The sequence below is a fragment of the Carlito syrichta genome, unplaced genomic scaffold (genome assembly GCF_000164805.1).
Source record: "Carlito syrichta isolate Samal-C Ts95f unplaced genomic scaffold, Tarsius_syrichta-2.0.1 Scaffold316281, whole genome shotgun sequence".
NCBI classification, from domain to species: domain Eukaryota; kingdom Metazoa; phylum Chordata; class Mammalia; order Primates; family Tarsiidae; genus Carlito; species Carlito syrichta.
In genome coordinates, this window is record NW_007260377.1 from 2291181 (window position 1) to 2307005 (window position 15825).

The following is a 15825-nucleotide window of genomic DNA, read 5'->3' on the forward strand; positions in this document are numbered from 1 at the left end:
AAAATAAAATAAAATTTAAAATATCACTTTATTTATGCACAAATAATTTTATCATGAATTCTCTTCCAAACTCTGTGCTGGGCCAATAGACTAAGATTAATAAGGCATTGTCGCCATTCTCCAATAGTGTATCATCTAGTAGATAAATAGATGTGTGAACAATGTTGAGTATGTGTTTAGTGCTAAAGGAGAATAGTAGAGAAATTAAAAACTTCTTCAATTTGACATTAATTTTAACATAAATGGCATTAAATGTATTTGGAGAAAATAGCATGTCTTTTTTTTAAAAAACAGGGTTTATTAAGAGGACAGAAAAGCTCCCACAGTGGGAAAGCAACCTGAGGAGGTTGCCCTGGAAGATACCATGTCTATAAGTTAGAGCATATATTAATATTTTTATTTTTTATTTTAAAGATGTGGGATACAATTCAGATTTAATATTTCAACCGATTTCTGTGCAACGTGTTAAATGCCCTAAGAAAAAGTACTACAGGATTTTATAAGATATTGAAAGGGTTTGACTGTTTGGAAAACTCTTAACAGAAACTGATAAGCATGACCTTAACTGAGAAAAAGGAGAGGATTCTAATAAACGAGTAAAATGTAAAAATAAATAGAGAGATAAGAAATTCTTCAAAATTTCTGGATAGTTTAACTTTTGCACTTGTTTCATATTGGTTTGGTTGTAAATACGTTCTGATTGTCAGATTATTGAACATCTTAAATGTCAAGTGTAAAGGATTTTGAGTTTTATCTATATAATAGGAGAAGTATATTTGTACTGCAGATGGGTAAATATATTGTATTATCACAGTACGACCCAGTGGTAATCATGTTTCAATATGCACATAAATCAACTGGGAATCGTGTTGCATTATATATTGTGATTAGGTTGGTCTGAAATGGGACCTGAGATCTGCACTGCAAAGAAGCTACTGGTTGAAGTCAGTATTCTTTGACTGGAGACAACTTTCTGAGTAGCAGTGATTAGCATCTAAAAAAATAGCTATTGAAAAACCAGAGAATCATAGGTTCTACACCAGATACATTGAATCAGAATTTCCAGCAATGGGACCCAAATGAAATAAAAACAAAACTACACATATATACCAGAAGAAAATACTCACATACACATATGCACACAAAAACTTCCTCAGATGTTTCTGACACAGTACCTGGCCTCGTTCAGTTTTGCAAACCAGTCACTGAATCAGCATTGCAAAGGTAAAAATAAAACTAAGACAGTAATGATGCAAAGCAGAAGCATATTTGAGGAGCATTTAAAAGAAGAGTGAATTGCATTTGATGAGTGTTTATATTTGAAAGAAAAGAGGGAGGAAAAAAACTGTCTATTTCTCATTTTTCTGGCAAAATAGACTCAGTGGATAACAATCACATCACTTAAGATGAGTAATAAAGAATGAGATAAAACAGGAAGAGAGATGCTCTTGAGTTTTGATGTGCTGACTTTGAGAAATGTAAAGAGGTATAATACATATTAGTAAATGTGTTTCCAGATTTCAAAAGTGATGATAGGGGCATGTATACACACATATGCACACAGACACAGATAATTTATAATTAAAGTATAGAAAAGGGGATAGCAGGCACATAAAAGCTGAGCTTTGAGTGCTCACAAAGGGCTAGAATATACTGGGTAGCTTTTATAGCCAAGGGACATTTAGTGAAGTGGTTAAGAGCACAGATACGGGGCACAAATGACTGGATTCAAATCTGGATTCACCATGTCATCAGCAGTGTCACCATTTTTGGCCTTAGTTTTCTCATCTCTAACATAAGAGTGATACGTGGATTTACTTAGCAAAATTGCTCAAGGATTAAGTTAATTATTACAGGTATGCGGCTTAAAATTATCCAGCACAGAGTATTATATATGTGCTTGCAGTAGAAGGTGTATAGTTCCAAACTAAGAATACAAAGACGAGATTGCTAAGAAACATACATATTTAAGGGATCAGTGGAAGAAGAGATGTAACCAAGAAGACATATAGGAATAATCAGAAACGTGAGCAGAGAATGACATGTAGGTGTTAGGGAAGGGATACTTAAAGAACAAAGTAATTGGCAGTATCTTATCATTAAGTAAAATATAAAAGAAAAACAATATGTTGTTAGATTGAAAATTAGAAGTTTATGGCTGATTCTTAAGAAAACTAGGCTTATTTGTAGAATAGCAAGAACAGAATAAAAAATGAAAAATGAACGGGTACCTAGAGACTTCAGTTTACTTTTTTTGGGGGGAGGGAATAATGTAATGAGGACAAGTAGGATATGCCTTAGAAATTTGAGAGAGAAACAAGGAAAGGATTATTTTTATTTTATATTATTTAGTTGTTTTTGTCTTTTGTTATTTATTATTATTGTTTAGAATAAAATGATTAAACAATGTCTGTAACTTGACAAGAAAGGATAAATAGAAGAAAAAGCATTAAGGAGGTGGGTTGGATGATCCTAAAAGAACTCAGATCACCTAGCAACTGAGACATTTATTTTCCTCATTTAGGATGAGAAGAAATTGAGTACAAATAAAAAAGAAGTATAGAGAAGGAAAGAAATTACCATAAACACTTTGACTTCGTTTTTTTGTTAAAATTAGATGAAATGATAAAAATAGTAAAACATTCATAGTTATTAAGTTTTCTAAAATATTTGATGTTAGAGCATTTCTCTTAGATGATCTAAAAGTTCTGAAATTTTTTGAATATTGTAGCAGTTTTTAGAATCTGATGACCCACATAGGCTGTTATAATACATTAATATGAAATTTTGGTAACAAAGATAAAATAATTAAAGAATGCAAATGCTCTCAGAGTACAACAAATTTTAAAATGTCTTTAATGGAAAAAATGTCTTTGATAAAATCAGTAATTTATGAGTACCTTTAAAAGTTGCTATAGTTACTAAGCAAATGTCATAGTCTTTTAACTTCCTTAATCTGGAGTTCTAGGAAAATTTTTTTAAAGTGTCTGCTGGAAAAAATATTGCAAGTCATTTTATCAAGTGTATCAAATCAGTGCCATAAGTTAGTTCTGCATAGCTGTTGGAATTCTAAGTGAATGCAAGTCTATGCTGTACCAGACAGGTAATAGACTAAGTTGTTCATTTTTAAATCTCTAATGGTGATAAAATGACTATTTTAAATACCACTGCTAAATATTGTATCAAATTGCAAAGGGATCTTGGTCCCCTGACGGAACTTGGAATTGCCAATGACATCATTATATTTATATTACTGCAAATTAAGAAAGTCTCATTGAATATCCATTTGATCTTCTTGCTTACTTAAATTATAAATATTAATTTAATCTTTGTTATGATAGCAATTATCTTTGCTGTAATGTTGCCTATGTTCAGTTGTAAGAAATAATTTTCATTTATGAAATAAATGCATGACTTTCATTTTCCCCAACATTGACTGATATGAAAAATATCCAAAATTCTCTCTCCCCTCTCTTTTCTCATATATGAACAAATACTGAAATTCTCTCTCATATCACTGACCCTTGTGTTACAAATAGAAAATCTTAACATCTTTTACATTTCTCCTTTACCATTAATGTTTTAATTTGTCACAGCAATAACTCAATTTTTTGTTACAGTCATTCCTACTTTTTCATGTGTTTTGGCACTAGTCAACCCAGACACTCATCGCAACATATACTAAAGTGTTTATATCTCTTAATATAATTTGTCAGTTATTTTACCTTGCAACCAATCTTTTTAAGTGCTAATTTTATCATGTTAGTTTCTATTTATAAGTAATTATGCACAAAAACTTAAGTCAATAGTTTTTGAGAGTTTCCAGAATTTTTTCCAGGCTATTTCTCCAATATCTCCCCAATATTTTTATGAGATGAACTTCATCTATATTCTGAATATTGCTTGAATATTTCTACCTTACGTGATACAGTGCTCTCCCTCTTTGTGTCTTTTTATAACGATTGCCATCCCATATTTCTAGTCATTTTTATGTTTTTTGGTAATCTGGAAATCCTTCTCCATTGTAAATCTTATAATGGCCAAACTTGATGTTCACCATCTGGGTTATTGTTCACATTTTTATGTAGTTCCATTGTCTTCCCAAATAAACTTTAAATATCTTGATGTCAGGAACAATGACTTACAATTTTTGAATACCATAGCATCTAGAGGAAGGATTTCAAAATAAATATAACTCACAAATACTTACTGATTATGGTAAATAATTTTTACCCAAATCTACTTTTAAAATTGTTATTTCATGCATTTCTTTGAGAATTTTTTATAGAGAACATATATTCATCATGACTTTACTTTTGAGTCTTTGGGTTTAAAACTTTTTCTTACCTTAAGCAAGAATCCTTGTGAATACATTTAATGAATAATTATTATTCATTAAATTATTATAGATTATTAATACATAGGTGGATAGCTGTCAAATGTATCCTTCCTGTCTAGTTTTCTCCAAGTATAACTTTTTGACATTAGAAAGCCATTTAGTTTTCTTCTGACATTTGGGTCCAAACTTAGTTGATTGGTGGTGAATGTAGATCAAAATTGAGCATAATAAACTTTGGATATTTTACCACTAGAGTAACGATTAGGGCATGATCTCAAATGTTCTTTCTTCAGGTTTTTACTAATAAGCAAATGATTTAATATATCCGTAGAAGCCAATTAGAGCAAAGCTTGCCTTTGGGAAATATAGTAAAGTACAGAATGTTTTCTATATATATTTTTAACACATATGGCAGTGAAATAGATAACTGTACCCAGTCACCCAATTGTCAGTGAAAAATATGACTTAATTAGTGGTGAATTGACAATTTGTACTGAGTGAAAAATTAACCAAGTTTTTTCATATAAATTAATTAATTTCAAGCTCAATTAATTTGATTACCATTAATATATGTTATTTATTACATCCATCAGCCAATCAGTATAAAAATTGTCCAGAACTGTATTTGACTTTTAAGGTTTCTGAATCTTTCAAGTTATGTTTTTTTTCCAATAAACTTTTCCTTAGAAATGTAAATTTATTCCAAATGTCAGTGATAGGAATTAATTGCATAATTCTTGTCAGACATTCTTCTAACTTTCTGATATCTTCATATTCAATTTAAGATAATGAAGTCATTTCAAACTTGTATGTTGTTAATATTGTCAATGTTCTGTACTTAATATACTATAAGCTCAGTGTTTGTCCATTATTCTACCATTGATGCATACATTATTAGTTTAGAATAAATGGAAGCTTGACTGATAAGCTCCAAATTCCAAGAATTTATAGTTAAGTAAAATACAGAAGTGAATATAATTATCAAAAACATAAGGGATTTTTTTAATTGAAAATTATTACTGATCAAATCTATTTATTTATTTATTGATACCATAGGTGGGGCTATCAGCAATTGTGTTTTGGGCTTTTTTGTTTGTTTGTTTGTTTGTTTGTTTAGACTGTGGGGTACATGTGAGACTGGAGTGCAGTTGTGCAATCTTGGCTCACTGCAGCCTCTATCTTAATCTCAAGCAGTTCTCCCACCTCAGCCTTTAGAAAAGTAGATGGGACTACAGGCATGTACCAGCAGACCTGGCTATTTTGTTTGTTTGTTTGTTAGAGATGGGGTATGGGATCTTACTATGTTGCCAAGGCTGGTCTCAAACTCCTGGCCTCAAGCATACCTCCTACCTCAGCCTCTCAAAGTGCTGGGATGACAGGAGTGAGTCTCCACTCCCAGCCAAGGATTTGTTGTATAGATATATTGCATAAAGGCGAGGTTTGAGTTTCTGATGATCTCCCCAACCTCTTCCCTGTTGAGCAAGGTTGTTTTGTCAAGTTATTGATATTTTATGTTTTCTTTGAAGATAGAATGTGTGAAGTCATGTGGATTTGTGAAAAAGGGAGGACAGCAGAGGAAACAGTTTGAGCAAATACACAGTAATGGGAAAGTGTGAGTCAGTTGAGGGGAAGAGACAGAATTAATCCTAGTTGTTTATAGCCTCAGAAGCATTGAAGAGGAGTAATTGGAAGTAAACTTGGAAAGGTAAGTTTTATTTTGATTAAAATTTGTATTGTATTTGATTAGTAGGACAAACTACATCCACTTTGAAAATATTTGAGTCTGAAGATAAAATTAAGCATAGTTTTAGAAACATAGGAGACAAAGAAATGCATAGGCAGATGAAATATATTGGATTAAAATTAATGAATGTCTTTTAAAAATAAACAAAAATGCATACAAAGGATATCTAAAAGCTTATATTGCCAGTACTTGGAAATTAATTGATGGTGATCAAAGTTGAGATCGTAAACAGTGAACACATTTTGGTATTAATAGAATGCGTTTGGTTTATACATAGAAAGTTTGAAATTCAAGGATGTTAATGCTAGCTATGGGATGGAGATTACAGGATTAGTTTTTAAGAAAGTATAAATTGATTGGAAATGAGATTACGGTCTTAAAGACAAATGTAAAGGAAGAAAAGAAAAGGGTATGGGAAACATAATTATAATTTCCCTTTTCCTTTTGGCCCTATAATCTCTTTTCTGACTCTTTCCCTTTTATCCATAGGCATTTCAGTCTTTTCTAATTTATTAAATCCCTGCCCCCCTGCCCAGAATTTTGGATACAGTATTCCCAATCATCTCTTCAGATTAAAGCTTCTTATAGGAGCAATCTCAACTTTGTTGAGCTTTGTAATTTGCCTATGTTAACCTAATTTCACTTAACTGAATTCACCAAGGGGATTAGTTACTTCTTTAAAGAAAAAAAAAATCTTGCGAATGTTTGCTAGAATTGGCATTGTTTAATGGTTTTTAAACACTCTTTTCCCTTCCTTCTATTAGCTTTCTCCTTATTCTTTCTGATTTGTGCTTTCTTTTTCTTTCTGAAATAATAGATTTCTCAAACATTTGTTGAACTCTTATCCTAGGCACTCTCTGAGTATTGGGAAATTATGAATAAAAATAAGACTCAATAAAGCCCCATAGCCCAACCTAAGTTTCCCAGAAAGATCTCTGGAAAAGAAGTGTGGGGAGTATGAGAAAATGTATTTTAAGTTTTGAGGTTCCACTCTATCACCCACACTAGAGAGCAGTGGCATGATTATGGCTCACCACACCCTAGATATCCTGTGTTTAGGCAATCCTCCTTCCTTAGCCCCTTGAATAGCTGGAACTTCAGGCACATGCCATAGCTAATATTTTAATTTTTAATCAAGACAAGGTCTCACTGTGTTGCCCTGGCAGGTCTTGAACTCCTAGGTTAAAGCAATCCTCCTGTCTTGGCCTCTGAAAGTGCTGGGATTATATGCGTGAGTCACCACATCCAGTGTGGAAACATTCTAAAGAGTTTAAACAACATACTTGATAGGGCTTTCTTGATAACTTTTTTTGCTTCTTTCTCATGTTTTTGGTTTCATATTTCATTTCTTTAAACACTTTCAGCATATTTACCATACATCCTTAGTCTAAAAATTACATTAGTCGAAATTTCATGAGTTAACATATCCTGTTTTTTTTTCAACTTGTTTACAGTGCCGTATTTCACCATGTGTTTTATAAAAGAATGTGCAGTTGGATTTAAAAGAGCCTTTTATAAAATTCTTGGGCAGTGTGGGCTTAGCTTGTAGTTCTTCTGAAGAACATTTATGTTTGCTTTTGCCACTTAGCTGTGATCCCTGCATAAAAGTCTGCTCTTTGGTTTAGTTTCTCAGCTTGTGATTTTTCAGAGAACATGTGCTTATAATTAAATCCCAAACATGAGCTTCTGGTTAATCCAAGGAGAAACATTTTCCTCCTACCCAGCTTGGGAGAGGCGAGTTTCCTTGTCATCTCCATTTGCCAGTGGGCTGATTAATTTTACACCCTCCTCTGAGAGTGAATCATATTCCATTTCTGTGTTATCTGGTGTTCAGTTGGCTCCCTGTTGTTCTGGGCAAACTTGGATCCTATCTCTGTGCTCACCTAAATAAACCTCATGGCTATTATAATCAGCAAATTCCCAGTGTAGGTCTACACTCAAGTTTCAAAGTTTTCTTCATTTATCTCTTGCAACTTCATTACTTTCCTGAAGGGTTGACTGTACATATCTGAGAGCAAGGAACGTGGAAGAGAGTTTGAGGAATGGGCACACTATGTTGTCTACCATATTGTTACAGATACGTCTGTCAATTTGTATTAAAGCAATATTTAAATTATCTTTCAAAATTCCAAAATATTCAGCTATTTTATTTCATATTTGACAACAAACTTATTGAAAATATTGAGTATCTCTTCTATTTTATTGCTATTGTCTTCCTTTCTTTACTTAATTTATTGCTCTGGTGAAAACAGGGTTCATTAATCTTTTCCCATGCAATGCTTCCTTCCCTGTGTATGCCTCCCTTTGTGGAAATATTTCAGTAGGAAGTCAAAATGTAATAAATTTATATATATGTACACATACATAAATTTATGTATATTTATTTATAAAAATATTTCAGTAGATAGCTACAATGTAATACATTTATGTATGTATTTATATATGCATATACATATACAAATTTATATATCTGTGTGTGTGTATTATTGTTGTAATGGCAGTATAGGATTTACTCTTTTAAACAAAGTCTCTACTGCTAGCCATATATTTTCTTTAGTTCTTGCCTGACCTGGTAGTACATATAAGGTCCATCCTCTGAATGAAGAAAGCATGTCTGAGTTTGAATTTGGTCATTTAACTAATGTAATTTCAACATATTAACTTGATTGAATACTGTAGTTAGTCTGGTTGTGAAATGTATAATAATGTAACATATATCATGTTGGGTTTCTTTTTGCAAAACTTTCATTTTTCCTTATGGGGAATTAAAAATTGGAGAGAAAATAATTGCTGCTTGAACCATGCAGTTTGGACACTATGTATTAATATCTTATAATTCATGTTTAAAATTACAATTAATTGTTTCTCAAATATTTTTTTCAGCTCTTCTTCAAGTGACAATTTCACTTAGCAAAGTAGAGCTTAGTGTGGGTGAATCTAAATTCTTCACTTGTACAGGTATGTATTTTTGTAAATGTTTTTAGTTAACTTGGTTTCTGTTTCGATTTTCAGTAAAATATACTGGCTAAATTTAGCTAAGTAAATTCTCAATTCCCTAAAAATAACATCTTATCATTGATTTTATAGTGATTGCAAAAGTGTTAATTACAGTTTTTATTTTAAATATTATGAATTTTACTTCTGTTAATATCGTTATTAATTTTCACTACAAATTAAATTATTTATTTTGAATTAACTTATTATAAAACATAATGTATGCATAATACCTTTTAGATCAACTTAAATATTATTAGTTTTGTCTAAACAGTAATGTTAGGATGAATGTAATTATAACTGAACCATCATTGTAAATACGCATTAATATGAATAAATTAGATATGGCACACTGCATTATAGTTATACCTCAATGAAAATATTAAGAATTCATTTTTTTGAAAAGTGAATATTCATTTTAAAATTAGATAGTTTTTAATCAAGAAAGCTTTTGCAAGGTTTTTGTGACTATTAATAAAAGGAATTATATATCATGAGTCCTATGGGAAATTGTGTGAGCCTTATTCATTATAATCGCGTGTATACAGAATTATGTCATATGACAGTTAGACTTTAGCATTTAATTCTAACTAAATGCTCCATCGAAATCACAAATGAACAAATGTTATATCTATTCAGATTCATTATATTCATTTTTACAATATAAATCTTCATTCCTAAAGTTTTCAAAATATTAACTTAGTGCCAAGATTACTTATGAAAACATTTTAAAATTGTTTCTAATCCTGGTTATACTAAAACAATTCAAAACTGGATTAAAATAGTAAATAAATTTGCTATTAAATGAGTTTACTTTTAAATCATAAATAAGTTGCTATTAAATAGTAAATAAGTCTATTATTACAATAGTAAAGCAGTCATTAGCAACATAAAACATATCATTAAAATTGTCCTAAGAATAATGTCTTGTTTAAATCATTATTCCAATTTTTAAAAAGAAACATAGTTGTAATAATATACTAATTCATCACATTGAGAGCATATATGTATAAAACATCACATCTCACAAAGACATTAATACAGCTAATAGTCTTTATGCATTTGTCTTCTTAAAGATATGAATTGATAAGTACATTAATACATGTTTTTGTATATTGACAAATGGAAGATCAGAGAGCGATTTGCTTAACATCACGTATTATGTTAGCAGAGCTTTAGCAGAAGAGTATAGGTCAATCTTTCTAAATCTCATCCACATTTTATCTTCATAAATGCATGCACATATGCACGCATTCAATTATTATTACATAATAAGAGAATAACAAAATAGTTTAAAAATGAATGTTAAAATAAAATTAATTTGTCTTATTTTTATGTATTTGCACATCATTATGATATATATTATATAACCATATTGCTTCTGTTAATTACATAGGTCAAATTAAGGCATAATTTAAAAGTGTGAATTAACATCATTCAGTGATATTGAGCTTTGTTTGTAATAAAAAGACCAACTGAGTAAACGTTTTTTTCTCTTTTATGTAATGATACAGCACCAAGAATTGAATTGTAGTAATAGAAATGGTGTTATCTATATTAAATGTATTAGCAAAACAATATTCTAAAAATAAAGATATGGGGAATCCATGCAAACAAGAATGCTTATATGTATGTTTTCTACTACAATGGTGACTATATAGATATGCCTTAAAATTTCCAGAATCCTTAAAAACACAATAATCTAAAACACAGTAAAATAAATATATCAAGTTTAAACTAGAAGGCAGTTAACTCAGAGAGCTAAATAAGAGTGTGTTATACATAGGAAATTATTATACCTACAATTTAGGAATGTAAAATGTTTAATGGTATTTAAAAATAATCTGTACAATACGATAGTCTTATTAATATGTAAAGTTTTATTGGAGATTATTATTTGTTAGAGATGCCAGAAGAAAGAATTATGAATGCTTCATGAAAATCCATAATAAACTCTCCATGATAATGACATTTTCTGTTATATTATTAAGAATGAAAATGTCCAATATATTTCTAAAGATATCCTATTTAACATACTATATAGAATGAGATTTTGTATTGTTCAAATTTAAAGAGATTCACGTTTAAATTATCCTTTGTAACTTCTCTATGGAGGGAGGAATTAAAACAAATTCCTCTCCCTCAAATGCATTACCCTGGAACCACTATGGTTTTATGATTTGTTCATAAAAACCGAAGGTAACTTAACTGAAGATCCACTTAAGGCTCGCTAAACTTTCTTTCATACTTTTGCTCAAGCATGTCTAATTTGTCATAGAAAGGAAGATAATTCATTTTTAAAACTATTTCCTAGAAAAGAAAAGAGAGAATAATTTTCTTCAAAGCGTTCCTGGAGATGTTAGTTGACTTCATGTATTTCCTCTCAATACTTCTGAGTTAATAGTGTATGATGCATCTACAAATGATCTCTTAAGTAATTAGATGAAATACACCCTTCTGGTGAATAAAAGCAAGCACAGGAAATTTCAGTTTTTACGAAGAGGATAATAATCTAGATTTTGATTTGGAAAACTTAAGTGTTTACCCTTTAATGATTGGTTGTAATTACTTAGCAGCATAAGTATCATTTCAATGAATTCTAATTATCATATGATTAAATAGTTAACAGTTTTACATTAAAATGATGAAACTACTAATTTCACTTGGGAAAAGAGATTAGGCTTTTATTTTTTAAATGGTCTTTCTTCTTGTCTGTCCAAGTTTAGCAACTTCGGAAATTATTTCAAAATTTAGTATTCTCACAGTCCAAAGTTCTTACTTTAAAAGATTTACATTTTTGTAAGCTCTACAGCATTAGAGATAAGTGCTATCTCCTGACCCTAACAAAGAGAATTGAGTAGGTGAAATCATGTTAGTAATTGTGTTTCTTTTCAGATATTATCTATCAAATGGTTTATGTTTGACTCAGTAGTCAAGATAGCTTCAGTACTTAAATGTAGTAATAATCCATTGAGTACCAAGGAAAAGTTCCAACTATCATAGCTTAAATACTGTGCAGTAACTTTCCTTTGGAACTGTTAGATATTGCTTACTCAAAACAAGAGTGAATTCTCAATGTTGTACAAACAAAGATGAACATTTGTGCTAACATTTGTGTTTACTTTCAGTTTTGTGATATTTACATATTTCTAGTTTTCTCTTAGTTACATTTTAAAAATTGTTAAAATTGTTGCATGATAATAAGTATCAGTGCCAAAACCAAATTTTTAAAACATATTTTCAAACCTTTCTTTTCCATGTTATTTTGCAGCGATTGGTGAACCTGAGAGTATAGATTGGTATAATCCTCAAGGAGAGAAGATAATTTCAACACAGAGAGTAGTGGTGCAAAAGGAGGGTGTTAGGTCACGATTAACCATCTACAACGCAAACATAGAAGATGCAGGGATATATCGTTGTCAAGCAACAGATGCCAAAGGACAGACACAAGAAGCTACAGTAGTTTTGGAGATTTACCGTAAGTTGTGTATTTGTATGTTTTAGCTTTTGTTTATTGAAATTATTGCTTATAGAAAATTTCAAAATGTTTACTAATAAAACTAACACTCATTAAGAACTATGTGCGATGCAGTATTCTAAGACCTTTAGAAATATCAGTGTATGTTTCACCAGAGTTCATCTTAAAATACAATAGATAACATGTAATAAGTGGTTATAAATGTATTTATGGAGACAATTATTTTATATAATATAAATAAAAATATTTTCCTTCTCTCCTATCGTTAAGCGTTCACTGGGTAAATAGGTGATAGTGTTTTTATTTAGTGGTATGAAATGTATTTTGGGATAATTTTTCATTCTAAAATAAAATGTCATGATTAGAAAAAATGAAATTGAATGTGATATCCCTGACCATTCTAGAATGAGAATGGTCAGTGACCAGGAATAGACAGAGAGAAAGCTGAAAATGAATCTAGTGATGAATAATATTGAGCCAGCATTCTGTGTCACTAGATATTTTCACTAGCAAGGTTTTCTACATTTGCTTTTCATGTTATGACTTGTGATGGATTGGTTGTTATGTTCCTTTCTTCTTCTCACATTTAGGGAATCATTAACCTGATTAGGAACACTGTGAAACCTGTTAACTCCCTGGGTTTGAAACTGGGTTGTTTCAATTACTTTTGTGACCTTGAGCAAAATCACCTACCTCTCTGTCTTTAGCTTTTTCATCTGTAAAATGAATATAATAATGGTACCTACATCATATATTGAATTGCTTTGAGAACTATATTAAATAATACTGTCTGAAGTACTTATGACAATGTGTTACAATTAATACGTGGGAGTTAACATTTCTACTAGTAATAAATCATCTATTTTTAGAACAGAAACTTAGAAGCTATCTTATCTTTATAGTTTAATTTTTGTTTTTATTCTTGAAATAACATATGAAAAACCCAGTCAGAACATTCCCACAATACGACTTACTGTTTGATGACCAGGGCAATTTGTTGGCACATTGTCGCTCCAGTTTTTCATGATTAGATCCTATTTCCCCTATTAGATTATAAACTTCTTAAGGAATGATATTTTTCCTAATTTGTGCAACTCCCTGCTGTATCTATTTCACAATAACAACAAAAATTAGATTGAAATAGTCATATTATAGATATTGTATTTCGAAAGACTTTTTATTACTTTAAATGATGCACAGGAAGATCCCTGGTATTATATTTGCAGAGCTAAAAAAATAAATGTTTACAAGAACAAAGCAAACATACTTCTGTGAACATTTCTCATCAAGCAAAACGATCCATGTTCATTCACTCATTCAACACACTTTTTGGGTGTGCACCTACTACTATTCTAAATCCTAGGACAGAGACAGACAGACAAACAATAAATAAGCTTAAACAAATACATAGATACTAGGAGAACATGCTATGGAATTTTATGGAAAAGAACTATAGTGAGGTAAGGAGATTGGGAAAGTAGAAGTAGGAAGGAATTTTGTTCTTTTGTATATTTTAAAGAACTTGGGGCAGAAATCTTCATGAATTGAAGGGAGTGCAAATGACCTGCTGAGAACAAACTTGTAGTGTTCGAGGATCTTCAAAGAGACTTTTTGCCTGGAGCACAGTGACTAGGAAGATAAGAGAACATGGGATCAGAGTTGTGGGGTAGACTCCACTTTACAGAGGACCTAGTATGGTATTGTAAGGACTTTGGACTTTATTCTCAGTGAGGTAGGAATTTATTGGGGAGAAGAATTTAATTATCTGGCTTAAGATTTTGAAGTTTCTATGTTTTCCTAAATATTTTATTGTGGTATCAATAAACAGAGAATCTGAAAGATTTTTTTTGAGAAATAAGCAATACTACTTTTATGATTTGTTTTACTTTCTTGATACAGAAAAACTCACGTTCAGAGAAGTGATATCTCCACAAGAATTCAAACAAGGAGAGGATGCAGAAGTGGTCTGCCGTGTTAGCAGCTCACCTGCCCCTGCTGTCAGCTGGTTGTATCATAATGAGGAAGTCACCACTATTTCCGACAGTTAGTATTTTGGTAACTCCCTAAGTTATATGTTCTAATATATTGCAATGTAACAACAGCAAAAAGGAATGAATCTCCCTGGCTTGTTGTAGAAATTGGAATTTTGGACCCTAAATGTCAAACAACTATTTTGAGAACCTTAAAACTCTGGACAAGAGTTTGGCAAACCAGGGACCTCAAATTCAGCCAAATTCAGCCACGCTGCTGTTTTTCCTAAGTTGTAATCAGAACACAAACACAGCCATGCCCAGTCGTTAGATATTGTCTGTGAATGCTTTGAGGACAGAGAGGAGCAGCTGTGACACAGCTTGTTTAGCTAATGAAGTATACTATAGTTGCAATCTGGAGAATTACAGAAAAAAAATAGTCGACCCTTATTCTAGTTTAAAGAACAGAGTAATACAATATAAACAATACTAATTAAATAAAGTATATCTGCTGTGTTCAGGTTCTCTATATATTCAGACATGAAACAATGGGCTTACTATATGTAAACATAAAATTTTATCTATATGACTCTTGCTTGTTATTCTGGGGCTGTTCTTTCAAAGACATCTACATGTTCTAAATATTATAGGGATGCATATAGATAACAGACAGAAAATACATTCATTCAAATTGTCCTCATGATTTTGACTTAGACTGGGCTAAAATTTCTGAGTAATATGACATCTGAAATGGGAAGCATAATTTACATACATTATGCTCCTTTACTATTGTGCATAGGGAGCATTGTCAGTTGAGAGTATTTTTTCAGTGCACCTGCATTGCAGAGAGGTGCCAAATAATTGAATCTTTTTATGTAGTTTCCATCTTGGATGATCCCATTTTGTGTTTCTGAGGAATGAAACTTCTACAGCATAAAGAAGAGAAAGAGGAGAATATCTATTTTTGAAAATGTAGGGAGATATGTATCATAATCATGTTCAATAGACATTTTTTTTTAATTTTGAGAGTTTTTTTGAGCTTGGTATATTCAATTCTTGTCAGTTTCTATTTATAATAATTTAATGGGAAGTAACAATTTATTTCCTCTTCTTTTGTTTCAGCATAACTTTAGGTTTTATTAACAAGTCATATGAGTAAATTGTGTGATAAATTTGCAGTTCTTTTTTCCTCATTAATAGAGAAAATGCATTTTTAAAAAATAGCTGCCTGGATGGAACTAGAGTCTATAATACTGAGTGACCTCTCACAAAAACAAAGGTCCGAGTATCACATGTTCTC

The 15825-nt window shown here is 31.0% G+C and overlaps 1 protein-coding gene across 3 annotated transcripts in view; it reads left to right on the top strand.

The window, feature by feature from the left end:
• Positions 1 to 15825, top strand: part of NCAM2 (neural cell adhesion molecule 2) — a 562051-nt gene that overhangs the window by 284560 nt on the left and 261666 nt on the right. For 2 of the 3 annotated variants that reach the window (XM_008074038.2, XM_021706994.1), the window contains exons 2-4: positions 8967 to 9041; positions 12349 to 12555; positions 14455 to 14598. The exons of the other annotated variant lie outside the window; for it this stretch is intronic. In XM_008074038.2, the coding sequence (XP_008072229.1) occupies positions 8967 to 9041; positions 12349 to 12555; positions 14455 to 14598 (426 nt within the window). The remainder of the gene's footprint in view (positions 1 to 8966; positions 9042 to 12348; positions 12556 to 14454; positions 14599 to 15825) is intronic. 3 annotated transcript variants of the gene reach the window in all.